Source organism: Cavia porcellus, unplaced genomic scaffold (assembly GCF_034190915.1).
Source record: "Cavia porcellus strain 051 isolate PalLab524CR breed Dunkin Hartley unplaced genomic scaffold, mCavPor4.1 scaffold_27, whole genome shotgun sequence".
Lineage (NCBI taxonomy): Eukaryota > Metazoa > Chordata > Mammalia > Rodentia > Caviidae > Cavia > Cavia porcellus.
The window spans coordinates 1548588-1566721 of record NW_026947510.1 but is presented as its reverse complement, the minus strand read 5'-3'; the positions used below and the strand labels follow the sequence as shown (position 1 = coordinate 1566721).

Below are 18134 nucleotides of genomic sequence, written 5' to 3'. Positions count from 1 at the left end.
TCTCCTGGGTACTTGGAAGAAGGTGACCTGCTCTACAAATTCAACTTGCCTCCCAGTGAGCTCAGCTTCACACCTCCCTGGGCTCTCCTGCATACTCAGTTTACACCACCACAGCCCCTTCCTGAGACTCCTGTCTACCTCCTTCAATAGCACACCCAGAGAGTTCCATCCTCCGACTCCATCCTCTGAGTTGATGCCTTTTATCCCCAGTTCAGGTCTTCATCTCACAAGGACAATTGTAATCATCTCTTTTGAGACTTCTGCTGTCTTAGTCCATTTTTTGTTGCTATAACAAAATACCCAAGAAAAGGTCACTTATAAAGAAGAGAAGTTTATTTGGCTCAGGACTTTGGAGGCTGGGAAGTCTGAGATTGGGTAACTACATCTAAGGAGGTCTTGCACTTATAACATGGGAGAAAAGCGGAGGAAATGCAATTGCCTTTGAGAAACAGACATAAGGAACCTTCACTGTACAATGACCTCGGGTGTAATCAATCCAGTCGTGCCAGAGTGTGAACTCATTTCCCAGAGAATTGACCCTGCTACAGGGAGCAGCATTAATCCCTCTGCAAGTTCCCTCCACCTCTCCATGCCATTACACCAGGACCACAGCCCAACACCAGCTTTGCAGGGGACAAACTGGAGCACCTCTTAGGACTCCTGTTAACCCTTTCCTAGCAGCCCCTGGGATACCTAGGACCTGGGATCCTCAGTAGCCAGTGACTGTGGTTTTCCCTGCCTCAGCGACTCCCCTAACCCAGCAAGGTGGTAAATGGATAATTTGCTCACCACAGCTCCTCCGAAGGAGCAGGAAAGCACGAGGTTACGGGACACAGGAGGCACCCCCTCCCGGGAGGGACTTGGACTCTGCTATCTTTTCTTTCTTTTTCTTTCCTTTTTTTTTTTTCCTGCTCCAGTCTGGGCCCCAGAAATGAAAAATCAGGGGAGATGCATGGAGGGATGAGCAGAGCACCTCGGCAGCTCCAAAAGAGCCCACTCAACTCAGCGGCGGCGGCAGGAAGATGTGGGCTCGGGGCTGCGCTCCCCCGCCCCATCCCGCCTCGGCAGGCGGGAAGGGGCGCGGCCCGCGGGCGGTGGGCGGTGTCTGCTCAGCCCCAGCCCCAGGCCCAGCCCCAGCCCAGCGTTCCTGGCTCCGGCTCTTTGCTGCTTGCTGTGCCGGCCGGTAAGTGAGAGCATGGGGCAGGGAACCGGGCAGGCACCCCGGGAAGTGTGGTGGTTTGCGCGCGCGAGGATGTGCCCTGGTGCAAGGCAGCGCGTCCGCGACTGAGCAGCCCGGCCTGCCATTCTGCACTTATGTGGGGAACAGAGCAACGGCCTTTGTGCTGTCCAGCTTGGTGTGACTGTTCTTGCTCAAGATGTTTCTTGCTTTGTCCTCCCCGAGTCCCAGGAGCTGCCTCGTATGCACTGGCCCAGCCACTGCCCAGAGCTGCTTCTTGTGGGTGGTATCCCTTCTAAAACAGTGTCCAAGAAATGCTGGCCACTGCTCGGCCAGCCTGTGGGGCTGTGTACCAGGGGAAACAAGCGCCACAGGCCCTGTCCCTGTGCATACGGCAGGAAAGAGCGAGTGTGTGGAAGGTTCTGGGTGGATGATCCCCCCAGCTGTGTCCAGCGCTCATGCGTGTGAATTGGCTGGAAAACAGGAAAGGGAGGGCAAGGCAGGACAGCATCTGGACTCGGGTCTAGACTGCTGACTGTGCAAGAAAGCGTGTCCAGACGTCTCCAACAACTTCACATATGGGTATGGAAAGAAGAGAGCTCTGGAAAACTCCTAAATGCACTCCTCAGTGGAGAGTGGAGGTGGAGGGGAGGGAATGGTGGTACTGTTTGGAAGGGTAGAAAACTTTGTGTCTAATTTATGTGTATGTGGACTGTAATCAAAAGCAGTTTTTGGCATCTGGAGACCTGAGTTTGGATCAGAACTTAGTGGTCATTATGGAGTCCCAGCACTGTTCCTGGGCCTCAACCCACTGTTTTTGTGTGCATGGTGGGACCAATAACCGCGGTCCTGCTTTTCTCCGGGGCAGCTGGAGACACAAACTGGTAAATGCCTCGGCCCTTTGGGGCCATAAGTCTCCTGGGCTTACAAGGGCGCTGCTGGGCACACAGGTGTACACCAGGGGTCTGAGGAGGGCTGGTGGCCTGGAGCTGTTTGGGTGGTAGAGAGAGCCATTTGCATACTATGCCACGTGACACTCGACAGACAGGAGTGCATGTTTTTGGACTGGTGGTGCAGAAATTCCTCATAGGCCTGGGAGGTTTCCTTAGGTTTTGTGCAAATGTCTTCTGCAGCACGAAGAGAAAACTGTCATTGATGTTCTTTAAATCACCCAGGGCACCTGGACTTTCCAGATGAACCAGGGCTTCATAGCCAGTATCTTGCTTTTACATCTAGGCCAGCAAATGAAGCAGTAAAGAGCTCTCTCAAGAGTTTGCATCCTGAAAGATAGGAGGTAAAGAAGCTTGCCAGACCAAAGTCACAGATCTAGAGTATGCAAGTAACACTTCTGTCTTTTGAGATTCAGAGCTTCAAAGCCAGGGCTGGCCCTGGACCAGGCTGAGGCAGACTAAAGAGTGTCAAGACTCACATGAAGATAGCGCCAATGCCAACTCATGGCTGGTAGCTTCTCACTTTTGGTTGTCAGAGAGACTTTTCTGCACACAGTAGTTTTTAGTAAGTGCTTATGGCAGGAAAGAGCCTGGCCAAGAGATCCGAAAAAGCTAGGGTCGGGTACCATCAGAACTTTCTGCCTGCTGTGTCCTGCGGAAAGTCTGTCCCCTCATTAGTTAAAATCAGGGTATCTCCAGATTATCATTCTGATCTCAGCTTATGAACCGTCCATTCCCTCAGTACCTTTCCTGACTCCACACCTAAAGTAACCACCTCACTTCTGGTTCTCAGCACCAACATAGTAAATGCTAAAGAAATATAGTCCTGTGACTGAGTAACTCAAAAAGAGGAGGAGACCTGCATGTTTTTTTAATTGTGCTCCTTGGAGCTTTAAATCCCACAACAGGGGACCAACAGTTCAGAGTCCATTTAAGTTACCCATCAGCCTCCAGATAGGATTTCCTCTGAGGAGAGTTCTACCAAAATAAAACTAGAAAGCCATTATATCAGAGGACCTACAGGCACATTTTCAACTCCATGTCGAAATGATGGGTTTGCATCTGGACGTTGTACCTCCTTCACACTCCAGCAAGACCTGCATGGGGTTCATTATTGGAAGGAGAAAGGGGTCTTAAGGAAGTTGATTCTTGGTTCTTAGTGTCCTAACAATAACAGGATAATCAGAAAAACTAGCAAGAGTAAGATTTACTTAGAAGGAGCAACAAGAATGAGCAAAATAAGTGAAAGTCCACTCCACAGGGCAGGAGTCGGCTAATGAAATGAGATCACACTGTCCCCAGGGCCTGGTGCTGGGTCTCTTAAGGTCCCAGGGTTATGAGAGGGTATGTAGTTGGGGACTGACAGGAGTCGCGGACCAGCTGAGGACCTGACCTAGTCCACCCACCCCCTGGGATGGGGAATTTTTGACCAGACAAATTTTTAAAGGAAGTGTCCTGCTGTCCAAAGCCCACAGTGGAGAGGAGGGTAGTTTAATCCACAATTGGATTAAATGAGGATGGACTCAGGCTGGAGCCCTGTAATCTTAGGTTTGCACATACCTAGAGGTCTTGAGGGACACAGAGTGACCTTTATCTTTTGGTTTCTGATATTTTGACATAGTCACCTGATCTGTCAAGTTTCTCATTTTTGGTCCCACGAGTTTCTGTTATTCTCTCGTCCTTGCTGTATTTCCTACCTTGGTTCAGACCCCAAACTCAGATTCTGAAATCATTTCTACTCAGCCATGGAATTTGTCTTGTGGTTGTTTAGTACACTCAGTTCCATTCTCTGACCTTTGGCTCCAAGTCGATATGAAAATGACTGCACACAACGTAACAAGGGCATGTGGGGACTCTGGGCCATGTGAGGCCGGCACTGGACAGGGGAAGCACTAAGATCGGACAAAAAGCCACAGTGGCTGTGTCTGTCATTGTCCGCACTTGACTGTGTTGCCAGGCAAACTGTCCAGTTACTCAGTAGATGCCTGTCAGCATAATCTTTCTTAAATACTTGGCATAGGGACAAACTCTTCCCTGAGCAATAACTAAGCCCAGAAGCCAGCCACATGGTGGCACCGACCCGACCTGTACTTACAGCAGCTTTCTGAGGTTCCCAGGCTGACCTCTCTGTGAAACATTCTCTCATGCTGTCTCTTCCTATAAATACATTTGCAAATGGCAGCAGGCAACTGCTGTGTCCAGCCTGTGCCCAGCTTTTTGGCAGAGCATATGTTTACTGCTGCTTTTGCTAAACTCCAGAAGAATAGCACTAAAGGTCATCCTCACTATTCTGGTTTAGATCAAGAATATCCCCAAAAGCCTCATGGGCTCAGAAGAGAGGCTTTTGGAAGGTGATTGAATATGTCAGGAGCAGGATTGCTGACTTCCTGTTAGGAGGCGGGTCATTGAGGGTGTGATCTGGAAGTGTTTTTTCCCCTCCTAGTCTCCCTCTTCCTCTGTTTCCTGGCTCCCCTGATGTAACCAACCTTGCTGCGCCTTGCCCCTCTGCCATGCTGACCAGGGACTGTTACTGGGAACCAAAATAGACCTCCCTTCCTTTAGGTTGCACATGTCAGTGTTTTGTGGCAATGATGAGAAAAATGACCAAGACACCCACAATGGAGAAGTAGGTGGCTTAACTCTGCGGGATGGTGAGGTGAGAAACCATACAAAGTGGAGAGAAGGGACAAGAGTAAAAAACGGAGTCTTCTGTTGACTCCTAAGGATGGCCAACTTTGCTTCTGGAATGTGACCCTCCTGTGCACATTCTTGTGGGTTCCCAGGATCAGCAGATTTATCCCTCGGGATGGCACACAGTACAGATAGAGATGGGAAGGGATGGACAGTCTAAACACAATTCCTGTGATGAGCTTTGAACTTCCAACTTCCTGAGAAATACCTAAAGACCATACATGCCATTGAGCTCTACGTGTTGAGACCAAGCTCCGTGTCAGGAATAGAAGAAAAAACAGCTGAGCTCAGGCTTTGTGGCATGCACCCAAGCCACAGCTGGAACTCAGGGAAGGAGAAAACATGAGCAGCGGAGGCTGCCTGTGTGGGCAGCCGATCCAGTCCAGCTGTGCGTCCTGGCTCTGGCCCTTCCGCTCCACGTGATGTTGAGTGTGTTAGGTGACCTTGCTAAAGCTTCGGTTTCTCCATCTGCAAGTACAGGAAACGATCTTTTAACTCCTAGCGCATGCATGGATCCATGAGGGCTGGGTTTTGGTTTCAGTTTCTGCAGCAAGGTGCAGAACATCCAAGTGTTCCCCAAACATCTGGTGATTGTGGTAAAGGACTCTTGATGCTGAGGGGTGTGAAGTGTGACTGCTGTTCTGCTGCATCTCACACACCTCTCTCCTGGTGGGTGGTGAGAGGGTCTGTGGTCTCCTGGGGTGCCAGCCCAAATCCCTGTGTCTCCCTGGGGTGCCTTTCCAGACAGCCCTGGAGCATGGACATAGGGGAATGCAGCTGCACCCTGCAGCCTCATTCTGCCTTTCCCACTGACCCCTGAGTAAGCAAATGGCCATTCTTCAACAATTAGAGATCACTGTTGTAAATCCTAAGAACTGCAGTTTTACAGAAGGTCAGAAAAAGTGAAGAAAAATCACACTGGTGGTTTCCTTCCTTTTGAGCCAGTGAGCAGGATTCCTTCTTTGATGGGTGTGGGGTCACCCCACAGTGAATCTAAGCCTCATCCCAGCTTAGTGATCTTTCCTCCCTTCCTTCCTTTCTCCCTTCCTTCCTTCATTCCGTTTTTCCTTCCAACATGGACTTCATGTCTTTAAAGACTTTTATCAGCCAACTTTCAACACACATGAAATATTTGTTTTTCTACCTTAAAAAAATGAATCAAAGACTGTATAACTAATGGTTTAATTTTACTATTCACTGTCTTAACATTCTGCTTTATATCAATTGCATTTTTAAAACATCTGTGCAGGTATTTTACTAATAGAAACTAGTATGTTTAAAGGGCTCAACAAGGGACAAAAGTGGGCTGGTGGTATCTGGTTTATCTGAGTTCTGAAATAAATTTCAAAAATAAAAAAATTATATCATTCTGTTTATTCCTGTGGTGTGTATGATAGCTGGACTAGGAGGACTTTTGGCAGATAGAGGTCAGAGTAGAAGTATTCTTGAAATATTATAGAAAAGCACTGGACTTTGGACATTTGGAAATCACTGTCTAGTCCTTGATTTTAGAATTCTATTCTTTGCCACACATGTGGATTGCATTAGGTTTCTGGCTTTTTATCTCTAGCAATTAGCACAGAGCTTGGTAAACAGGAAACATTCAGTAAGTGTTCACAAATGGCTCTTAAGAAAGGAGCTGGCATCCTCATCAAGATTCTGTCTGAAGGAAAATTCCTCTACTGGGGCCAACTAAATGGCTCGTAGGACCCAGAAGACAATGAGAAATGTGGGACTCCACTTCATAACTCAGGAGGTGCTGCCCACCCAAGCACTGAAATATAGCGTTTTCTGTGCTCTCTTAGAACTTGTCAAGCTGTTCTTATTTGTTAATGATCAATGACATTCTAAGTAAAGACTTAGCGTGACTTTTTTTTTTTTTTTTCTGTCTTTTTCCTTTTTATCGGTACCGGGGATCGAACTCAAGACTGCCTGCTTGCAAGGCAGGTGCTCTTGCCGCTGAGCTAAATCCCCAGCCCCAACTTAGCATGACTTTTACCATTCATCTTTATGTTGTGTGGTGCTGGCTTAAAAGGAAAAGAATCAAGCATTTAACTCATAGATACGCTCACCACCACCACAAGATTCCCATTTCACAGGCTGTATGTGCTGTGTTTTGATCTTACAAGTACAGCGTAAAGATGCAAGACCCTGAGCCCGCTGTTCTAGGTCCCTGCCTGCTGCAAAAATACCTACTAGCTCTCTGCCTCTAGCCAGCAAGAAGGAAAGGAACTTGGAACTGTGTATGTCCCTCTGCTTTTCTTCCTCTGTCACCTGCCTTTCCTATTTCAGTTATGGGACACTGCATGAAGAAACACAAACAAGAAAGGACAGACTGTCTAACCTGTTTCTCAGGATGGGCAGCTTGCTTTTGCATTGGGGCCGAGCTCTGGTTTCCACATGGAGCACAGCCCCTCCGGACCCGTTGATTCTGTCGCACATTACCAAGTACTGGCCTGGAAACTCTGAAGCCTGACGGCACCTGCGTGGTGCACATCTCCTCTGCTCACACGCATGTCCCAGGTCCTGGGCCTGGACTTACAAGCACAAGTTCAAAGACGAAATCCTAAAGGATTTCAAGACGCCCACAATAAATGATTAAAACAAGCACAGGGCCTTTCTGAGAGCCACGCTCTGAGCCCTTGCAGGTCACATGCCCATGAGGCCACCTGGCCTGGTCCCTGGCCTTGTATTTTGGTCACATTTTTGGATGGCAGCCAGCTAAGGCAGAACAAATCCTTTTAGTGGCTGGGTCATTCAAGTGCTCTAGGATGTGAGTTAGTCATTTGTATCTTTGGAAAATGGCAGGTTTCCATTTCTGTATTCAGGTCTCCACTCTTCCAATTTCCTCATTTACATTTTTAAGAGGTTGCCTTAGGTCCTTTACTAACAGATTCCAATTTGTCTAAAAGACTCAGAATTAAAAAAAAAAAAAAAAGAATAGGAGTGGGACTGAGGATTGTCCATTTTGTCAGAGGTATAGAACATTGAAAAAGCAAACCTCAGCAAGGCGTGTTGCCACATACCTGTAATCCTAGCTTTCTGGGAGGCTGAGGCAAGAGGATGCAAGGCCTAGCTCATCCTGGGTAATTTAGGGACTTAGGGATAATCTGTCTCAAAAAAAATTGTTTTACTAAGGGCTCAAAATGCAGCTTAGTGCAAAGGCCCTGAGTTCAATCCCCCTTCCTTTCCTTCACTCCCCCAAAAAAGCAAAGCAGGAGTACCCTTGAACTCTCCCTGGGGTTCAAGGGTACTCCTGTTCAAGGCTGCTTGCTGGCTGTTTCAGGCCTTATCGTTTCTATAGCAAAGCTGAGCAGACAAGCTGGGATAAGGGGGAAAATATTTTAGTTGCCAAGGAAACGCTCTTTCAGCTGGACAGAGGGAGGCACAAAGGAGAGCACATGTATGCGAATGTATCCTGCGACTGCACTCAGAGGAGCTCTGTGCACGCAGAGGCTAAAGCCGGGCCTTCCAGAAGAGAGGCTTCTCCGTGTAGGGGGAGAGAGGATGAGTACAGAAGTTAAGACTGCAAGTGCTCAGAGAGAAATATTAAGAAGACAATTGACACTTTGCAACAGCTCTGCAAAGGACTTTGAACTTGGCAGGAAATGTAAAGTTCTTAAGCAAGTAAGAGCAAGCACTCGTTTAGCAGCGACAGCAGAAAACCCCACTGTATAAAGTAGAAAGGAGAACTGTGTCAGAAAAGTTCAGAGGAGAGAAGCCACACTTCCCTGTCCTTCTGGTTTTGTTATTAACTTGCTCTGCACTCCGCCTTGGTTTTAATTCATTGTACAAAAACTGCTAATTTTAAATTGCTATTTTTATCATTAAATTGGGTAGTGGCATGATTGGCTGATACAAGTTCTGCAGGAGGCTTCAAACTGTTTTCTTATGGCCTGCAGGCTGAAAGTCATTTTTATATATTTAAAGGATTGGAACAAACGGGAAGAAACCAAAAATATGCAGTAGAGATGTTTGTGGCCCACAAATCTTAAAATATATACCAACTAGTCCTTTACAAAACAAAACCAAAAAAGCTTTGCTGATCTCTCATCTGTGTAGCTTACCTGGGATGATCAGCCACAAGGTGATGCCAAGACGGTCTCTCCAAATATCAGCATTTGAGATCCCAGTTTAACCCTAATTTAATTCCCAGGGGCTGCAGCCTAGAAATGATTCTTTTCAGTCCTCAGATGGTTTGAGTGTTCACCTAATGCTGAAAGGCACTGCCCCAAGCAGCTGGTCCCAAAGATAGGAGGGTTTTCAGCAGCATCAACATCCTTCAGCTCATTGCAAATACAGAATTTGCTGGCTTAGGAACTCTCAGGCCAGGCCCAGGAATCTGCATTCCGTCAGGAGGAGGGGCAGAGGCAGGCAAGGGGTTGGCAAGGCCCAACTGTGACTGTTATCTGTGTCTACCTGAGGCCCTGGGTGGGGGGGGGTGAAGCAACTGCAAGAGCCAGAATTTGGGACTAGAGTACTCCCAGCACACAACAAATTCCTCCCCCAAAAGGTCATTTTTAAAATTTTAGATTTGGGCTCTATTTTCCACTGTTACATACATCTTTCAGAACACTAACTTACAGAAAGTGCCCACTGGGTGAATGGAGAATTTCAAGCAACACTGAAATAATTTAAATAAATATTATACATACCCAGGAAGTAGCAGAGCGTGACTGTAAAATTTCACCCTACAACTGATACGTGTGTGAGGGGTTGTACTCCTTCTCCCCATTTAGGAAGGACAGATTCCCACAGAGTACTTAGTTTCAATCTCCTGCCCTCCAGTAATGTAGCATGTGGGGTATTTATATCAGTGTAATAGAAATCATGACCTGTTAAAGGCCTACCATGGTCCAGGTGCACTTCATCAGGTTTTAGCATGAATTATCTCCTATAATCATCCCAGCCCTACATCTCCTGTAATATCCCATGTTATAGTTGTGGCTGTTGAGGCACAAAAATATGAAAATTGTTTCTCAGTTCCGTAACTGACAAATGAAAGGATCCAGATTCAGACCCAGGGAGGTCTGGCCTGGAGACCTGTGAGGGGAGACGTGGAGAGGCTTGCGTTTGGCCTTGGGCATGGCACTGCATCGCAGTACATCTAACCTGGTTAAGCTTATGAGCTCACAAAGTTAGATTGCTGGTTTGCCCAGCTGAGAAAGAATTCAAGGACTAGAGGTACATGGTACAGCCAAAGATATTCTATCCTGGTTGTCCAGAGTTGCAGTTACTACCAACCAAGCTGACTGAGTCTTTCAATTCTTCCTTCCTCACTTTAGAAATTAATAGTTTCTAAAATGCTACATATGACTATCCCATCAATGATAATAAAGCATCCCTTTTCAGGGCCTCCGATCTCCAAAGCACTGTGTACTCTTTAGCTCTTGAGGTCCCAGTATTAATAACCTTGGCTACACCAGCAGTATTGGAAGCTCAGCCATCAGGGTACTGGGGGTTGCACAGTGAGTCTTCAATCTTCCCAAACAAGGAGGACGTGCTAAGAACCAGAGAGATGAACCCCAGCCCTTCCTGGATTTGATCAGTTTGAGAATGGAGATGTGATACCTACACTCTGAGTTTCTCTGACCAAAATATGATTGGAGACTGATACTTAAGGTTTCTTCTACACTAAGGACATGTAGAAGTTTCTAAACCTTGGAAAAAATGGGTAGATGATGATAGTGTGATAATGATGTGATTGATACATTATTAGAGAACAAATCTGGACACTGGCTAGGGTATTCTGAGGCCAAATCATTTCTATAGCATTCTGTCCTACAATTCATGCAACCAGAGTTCTTCCTTCTCTTGGACAAGAATTAGGTTAACAGTATGAGAGTAGTTGGCTAGTTGCCATGTAAGTACATTATTTCTTTGCCATAAAGGTCAAGTTTCTTTTTAAAAAGACAAGTATATGTGTTCTTATACCACCCGCAAGGAGGACTCTATTCTTTCCAAATGAGTCCTTACATCCCTAGGAAATGTTTTCACTGACTTGAGAGGGAGAGGCATGGTTTATTTATCAGGGAGCTTAACAATTTCCAAAGTCTTTTCAATGATTCACATATTTAAGCCCTAATAGATTCATATCCAGGTCCCAAAGTGAACACTGACATTTAAATTCAGGTGCATCTGCTGGGCATACACTGTCAGTTCACATGACTGGGTGGACAGCAATGTAAGCCAAGAGTCTGGACACTTAGAATAACTGGCTCTGCTGCAGCTGTGCTGCTGATGGATCCCTGGGCCTACCTCTGAGTCCATACCTAAGACATGGTCCCTCTTTTGGGAATTGATGGTTCAGAACCCAACAGCCTGCCCTCAAAAGAAAGGGCTGCATAGCGCTGATTCTTAACTTCATTGTGTGAGAGAATCACACACCTCTTTGGGGATCTCCCAAGACCTATGGGACTCCAGTGCATCGGTGGTAACATTATTTTATGCCATTTCCAGCTGCCTCCCCTTCAAGTTTGACCTCCATGAAGGAATGACTTTTTTAGGATTATGACTGAGCCATGGTATCTTGTTCCAGAGACAATACAGGTACTATTCTGAAAGCAAATGAGAAATTGTACAAATCTTCCTGTCTGGGAAAGGAGATGAGTTTTATATTTGTGCCTTTTCCCGATTAGAAGGGATGCCTGTGCTGTCTGATCCCAGTGAGCAGGTTTTAAATGCATTTAAGCACGAAATAACATGTATCATAATGAGGGCTTTGTGGGGACAGCCCCTGCTCCCACTGCAGAGCAAGCCCTGCCAGCCTGGCCGCTCCCTGCCAGGGCCGCAGCATACAAACCACTACTGTCCCTCGCCCTTTTGCTGCTGCTGCAGTGGGGAGTGAACGGGTGCACGGCCACCAGCCACAGGCTGAGGCCATCACGATTACTATCTTGGTCATTGTCTTCCTGTGTCCACTGAGTAGGACACTGGCACAGTAGGTTAGAATGACCTACCGAAAGTCTAGCTGCTGGTAAGGGTGACATTGGCTTTCCCGCTGTATAAGTGGTGGCCCAATCCAAAGCAAAGATCAGAGAACCAGGCGCATGTTGATGTTTACCCTTGCAGATCCCTCTTCCTCGCAGCAGGACAGAAGAGAAGGAGAACCGGCCTCCTACCACACTCAAAACGGCATGCTAGCCACCCACAGGGGACCGCTTCCAGAAGCCAGTGGGCAGGCCCCAGCCAGCCTCGGTTTGCAGTTCTGGTTATGCAGGTGGCTGCAGCTGTGGACCTGGGGAAAGGGTTGCCCAGGGAGTTCACACTCTGCTGGGGATCCTGCCTGTGGCTCCTGCATGCTCTAGACTGCTTCCAAGAGCCACTCATCTACCTCTCCTGACCCTCACAAACAGAGCTGCCCTGCAGTCCTCAGCCAGCATCCTAAATCCAAGCTTGCAAAGCCTCTAGGCCCAAAGTATTCATTTGAGCCTGGCTCCCTAGAGAGTGTGGATATTGGCTCTCGGATCATGGTCCCCCAGCCCTCCTAGCCCTCCTGAATTTCTACAGAGCTGTAATAGATGGTGGGCAGACCTGGACCTGACGTTTCCATTCTGTACCTTCTTCTTCTGGAGCTTCCTATAGTAGGAATGGTGTCCACCTTGGTGATCACGGAGTCTCATATCCCAAGGTCTAAAGCACAGATCCAGGCCTGTGTCCCTTGACTGAGTATGGGGTCTAGGACACCATGGCAAAGGCTAAACATTCAAGAATTATCTTAGGAAAATAAGCAGCGATTAGTCCCAGTCCCCGTGGACCAAGCCAAGGGCTTAGAGCAGAGCTGGCTGTGCTGGGTCTCCTGGGCAGAGGTGATTCTCAGGATTGAGTGGGAGCTGGGCCCAAATCAGGGAGGCCTGAGGCAGTGACAGAGCTGGGAAGCAGCCACCCTCAGCAAGCAAACCATCACATGTTCTTGGAGGCAGACACCAGGAGCCCATGCTTGGCTGTCACCATGCCAGGGCCAGAGAGTGGCTCAGAAGGTGGATTTGTATTTTGGACAAGGTTAGGTGTCCTTGGGTAAGTTTCCTCCTCTGCTCAGGGGTCCTGTGAGAGCTACTCACACCATCATTGTTATTTCCATCATCTGTACAGATAGCTACTGAACCACAGCCCAAAGGAACAGGCCTGCAGGTTCCATGACCCAAAGCAGCTGCTCTTGCTGTTGCCTGGTGGGGGAGCCCACTGGCCCCCGCAAACACCATAATCAAAAAAACAGGTGAGCCCCATATGACCTAACAATTCCATTCCAAACAGTATTACCCAGAGGAGTCCAAACACAAATTTATACATGAATGTTGGGAGCAAGTTCACTTCCATAATAACCAAAAAGCAGGAATAACCCAAATGCCGATAAAGAATGGAGGGCTGGGAGGTAGCTCAGTGGTAAAATGCTTAACTAGTGTGCTTGAGGCACTGGGTTCTATCCCAGCACCAAAATGAGGGGGAGATGGATAAGCAGGAGGTACAGGTGCCTACAATGGTATATTATTCAGCTATAAATAAGAATGAAGTAAAGATGCATGCTAGAATGTGAATGAGCCTTTAAAACATTGTTACATAAGAAAAATCAGTCACCAATGACCATATATTGTATGATTCCATTGATAGGAAGTGTTAAGGCTAGACAGATTCTTAGAGACAGAAAACAGATTCTTGGTTTCCAGAGCTAGAGGGAGGAGACAGGGGAAGGACTGCTTAATGGACATGAAGTTTCCATTTGGGATGACTAAATGATTTCACAATGTCATGAACATAGTTCATGCTGCTGAACTGGACACTTTTAAGTGGTTATTGTGGTAGATTTATGTTACGTGTATTTCATCACAGTAAAAAGAACATGATTACCGCCTTTCTTTCCGGAGTGAGATGAAATCTCAGCATTGTTCTAATTTGCATCCCTCAAATGCCTAGTGATGCTGAACATTTTTTGTATATTTATTTGCTGTTTCTACTTTGTTTGTTTGTTAAGACAAGACCTCACTATGCAGTTCAGGCTGGCCTTGAGCTCACTGTGTAGCCAAGGCTGGTCTCAAACTTGCAACAATCCTCACACCTCAGCCTCCTGAGTGCTGAGATTACAGGTGTGTACCACCACACCCACCTATGTGTTTGTTTCTTTATTTAGGATGCTCAGTTTTGAATTGGATCTTTAAATTTGGGTGTCCTTTTTCTGAGTTCTTTATATATTCTAGATATTAATCCTTTGAGGACCAGATGGAAAAAAATTTTCCATCTCTGTTGGTGGTTTTTTTTGTTGTGCAGAATATTTTTAATAAAATGAGATTCCAGTTGATGATTCTTTGTAATATTTTCTGTGGACAGAGTTTTGTTCATAAAGTCTTTGCTTGCACCAATCTCTTCAAGAGTTCTACCTATTCTATTTTCCAGTAGATGTAGTGTGTCTATATTAATATTTAGATATTGATCCATTTCTATTTTACTTTAGTGCATAGTGAGAGATATGGGTATAGTTGTACTCTTCAACATGTGGAAAGCCAGTTTTTTCCAGCACTATTTATTTAAGGAATCTATTTTTTTTCCAGTGAAGGTGTTTGGCTTCTTTGTCAGAGATAAGTTGGCAGAATACATTCAGAGTTGTTTCTACATCTTCTAATATGTTACATTTATCCTTGAGTCTGTTATTTGGATTTTTTTTAAATTGTTGTTGTTGTTTTGTTTTGTACCATACTGTTTTTATCATTGTAGCTTTATAGTACAATTTCAAGTCAGAGATCATTGCACAGAATTGCTTTTGTTATTTTAGATTTCTTCTGGTACTAAGTGGATTTTAGAAATGTTTTCTCTAGATCTGTGAGGTATGGTGTTGCTATTTTTATTGGGATTACATTAAATCTGTATGATAATTTTAGAAGTATGGCCATTTCTACTATATTGGGTCTTCCCACCCAAGGGCAAGAATTATCTTTCCATTTTCTGACATCCTCTTCTATCTCCTTTTCCAGAGTACTGTAGTTTTCAATGTTAAGGTCTTTTACTTCCTTCACTTGGGGAATATAAATGCATTTGATATATTAAGAGTAAACAATAATTAGCATCAAAACTATATAGAACTCTTTTACATATACAAACTTCATTTTTACTCTTAAGGCAAAAATTAGATTCATTTAATAAGTTCACATTATGTGACTGCATTGACAAGACTTAAAATATACTTGTAGATTTCTTACAAGTTTAAGAAATTGTGTTACTACTAAACAGACCTGTTATCCAGCATACAACTGTATCTCATTTATACAGTAACACAATGCTTGTTTAGTCAAAGCCAGTAGATTTAGATCAAGTTTTAAATGACAGGATCGAATTTAAAGAAATGTCAAACAATTTAATTGTATGTTTTAAGGTGAACATACAATATATAAAAGACAGTACCTATTGGTTACCTTGCATGCATTATACTTGTCTGGCTTTAACTCTTTTTATTTTAAAAACAGAGCAAAAAAAAAAAGATACAAAATTTCCAAAAACTAGGAAATTAACACTAGGTAACATATTGCATATTGCTATCTTGAAAGTAGTTGTTCAGATTACAAGATTTAGGCATAAAAACAATCAATCAGACAATGAAAACACAAATTGTTCTCTTTGATGAGTTAGGCTGGTCTCAAACTTGCAACAATCCTCACACCTCAGCCTCCTGAGTGCTGAGATTACAGGTGTGTACCCCCACACCCACCTATGTGTTTGTTTCTTTATTTAGGATGCTCAGTTTGGGATTGGATCTTTAAATTTGGGGTGTCTTTTTTTTGAGTTCTTTATATATTCTAGATATTAGTCCTTTGAGGACCAGATGGAAAAAAAAATTTCCAACTCTGTGAGTTGCCTCTTCACTCTGTTGGTTGTTTCTTGGTGGTGTAGTTATCTATCTTGTATATACTTACATATACACATATATGTGTATACATTTGTGTGTATATATATATATATATATAATATTTTCCCCCTTTTTCCCTTCTTTATCTTTCCTTTTGCTCTTTCCTTTTGAGCACTTTCTTTCTCTTTCATTTTCACAATATGTATTGCACATTTTGGATCTTATGTACTCTTTTTTTATTTGCACTCAAGAGACAATATGATATTTACACATGAGAGTCTGATTTATTTCACTTAGGTCTATGGTCTCTAGTTGCAGCCATTTACCTATAAAAGCCTCAAATTTATCCTTCTTTATAGCTGAATATTACTCCACTGTGTAAAAATACCACTTCATTTTTATCCTTTCCTCAGTTGATGGGCATTTGGGTTGTTTCCAAGATTTAGCTGTTATAAATTGTGCTGCTATATATCTGGGTGCACATATACTGTTGAGACATAATGTCTTCAGTTCTTCTGGGAAAATACCCAGAAGGGGAATAGTTGTATTAAATGGGACCTCCAGTCCTAATTTTTTTGAGGATTCTCCACACGAATTTCCACAGTGTCTGTACAAGTCTGCACTCCCACCAACAGTGGACAAAGGTTCCCTTTTCCCCACTGCTCTTGGTTGATTTCTTAATGACAGCCATTCTTTCTGGAGAGAGATGAAATCTCAATGTTGTTTTAATTTGCATTTCTCAAATGACCAGTGATGTTGTACATTTCTTCATATATTTATTTGACATTCATATTTCTTCATCCAGAAGTGTATATTCATCCCAGATGCCCATTTTTGGACTGGGTCTTTGAATTTGGAGGACTTGACATTTTTCAATTATTTATATGTTCTGGATATAAGTCCTTTGTCTGAGGGACAATTGGCTAAAATTTTTTCCCACTCTGTGGATTTTCTTTTCACTCTCTTGGTGATTTCTTTTGATGTGCAACAACTTTTTAATAAGATGAGATCCGAGTTGTTGAGTATTTGAAGCACTTCCCATGAAGTTTGTGCTTTGTAATGAACTCTTTGCCTACTCCCATGTCCTCGGGATTATGGCCTACCTTATCTTCTAGTAGATTTAGTGTTTCTGTTTTAATATTTAGATCTTTGACCCATTTTTATTTTAGTGCATAGTGATAGACATGGATCTAGTTTTAGTCTTCTGCATGTGGAAAACCCATTTTTCCAGCACCCTTTATTAAAGAGGCTGTTTTTCTTCCAGAGAACATACTTGGCCCCTCTGTCAAAGATAAGGTATCTGAGTATCTTTGTAGTTGTGTCTGAATCTTCTTTTTTTTTTTTTTTTTTTTTGTCTTTTTCATTTTTATCGGTACCAGGGATCGAACTCATGACTGCCTGCTTGCAAGGCAGGCGCTTATGCCGCTGAGCTAAATCCCCAGCCCCCAATGTCTGAATCTTCTAATCTGTTTCGCTGATCCTCAGGTCTGGTTTTTTTGTTTTGTTTTGTTTTGTTTTGTTTTGTTTTGTTTTGTTGCCAGTACCATGCTGATTTTATCACAGTAGCTTTTAGTACACTTTCAAGTCAGGGATTGTGATGGCTCGTGGCTTGCCTTTGTTGCATTGCCATAACTCTTAAGGCTTGGACTCAGCATATTTTGTCTTCACATATACACATCTCAGTTATGCATAGAATGCGGCATAGCCAAAGACAATAATTGTTTGATCTAACCAATTATAAACTGTCAGAAATGCTTTACAGTTAGCCCAGCATCCATTTAACTAATCTTTTAGCTTTTAAAACTGAGCTTCTTTACAACTTTTTTTTTATTTAAGGAGAAAAGAAAAAAAAAAAACACAGTGAAAGGGTACAAGTTATACAGATTTACAGAAGAAAAAAATGAACAGTAGGAAATCATTAGTTAATGGATTACATATTGCCATCTTAGAAATAACTGTTCAAGTCACAAAATTAAAGCTTGTAGAGTGGACATTCCAACAATGATACTGCAATCAGTTCTGTTCAATGATCCAATAAAACTCTGTGATATCATTTTCTATCTTATACACTTAAATATACATGCAGTTATATAGTTTAGAGCACTTTCTTTTCCTCTCTTTTGTACAATGACTATTACACATTTTGGGTTTCATTGCTCCCACGATTCTTATTGCTTTTTTGGAAGAGAGTAAAACCAAATGAGACATAACAGAACAGAATCGGTCAAGTCAAAAGGGTGGACATAATCGATAATATAAAAACATAATACAAGGTGATCAACAATGGTTACCATAATGCCTCCCGCTATCTCTAATAGAATTGCCCATATCACTAGTCATAACACAATTGAACAAAACAGTAAAGAACAAAACCGACAAAGCCAAAACATTGGAGACATTGTAGGTGTTCAAAAGTAGATAAAAGTCAATGAGAATGGGCGTTATAATGAATCTCATTATCTTCACAGCTGATGCCTAAACTTTC

The 18134-nt window shown here is 44.0% G+C and overlaps 1 protein-coding gene across 6 annotated transcripts in view; it reads left to right on the top strand.

Annotated features, from left to right (window-relative positions):
- Positions 1 to 907: 907 nt before the first annotated feature.
- The window catches only part of Tspan11 (tetraspanin 11), an 89233-nt gene continuing 72006 nt past the window's right edge, over positions 908 to 18134 (top strand). For 2 of the 6 annotated variants that reach the window (XM_063237687.1, XM_063237688.1), the window contains exon 1: positions 908 to 1183. In XM_063237687.1, coding sequence (XP_063093757.1) covers positions 949 to 1183 — 235 coding nt within the window. In that variant the 5' untranslated portion in view covers positions 908 to 948. The remainder of the gene's footprint in view (positions 1184 to 18134) is intronic. The other 4 variants (XM_063237686.1, XM_013145163.3, XM_063237685.1 and 1 more) reach the window with 4 other exon arrangements.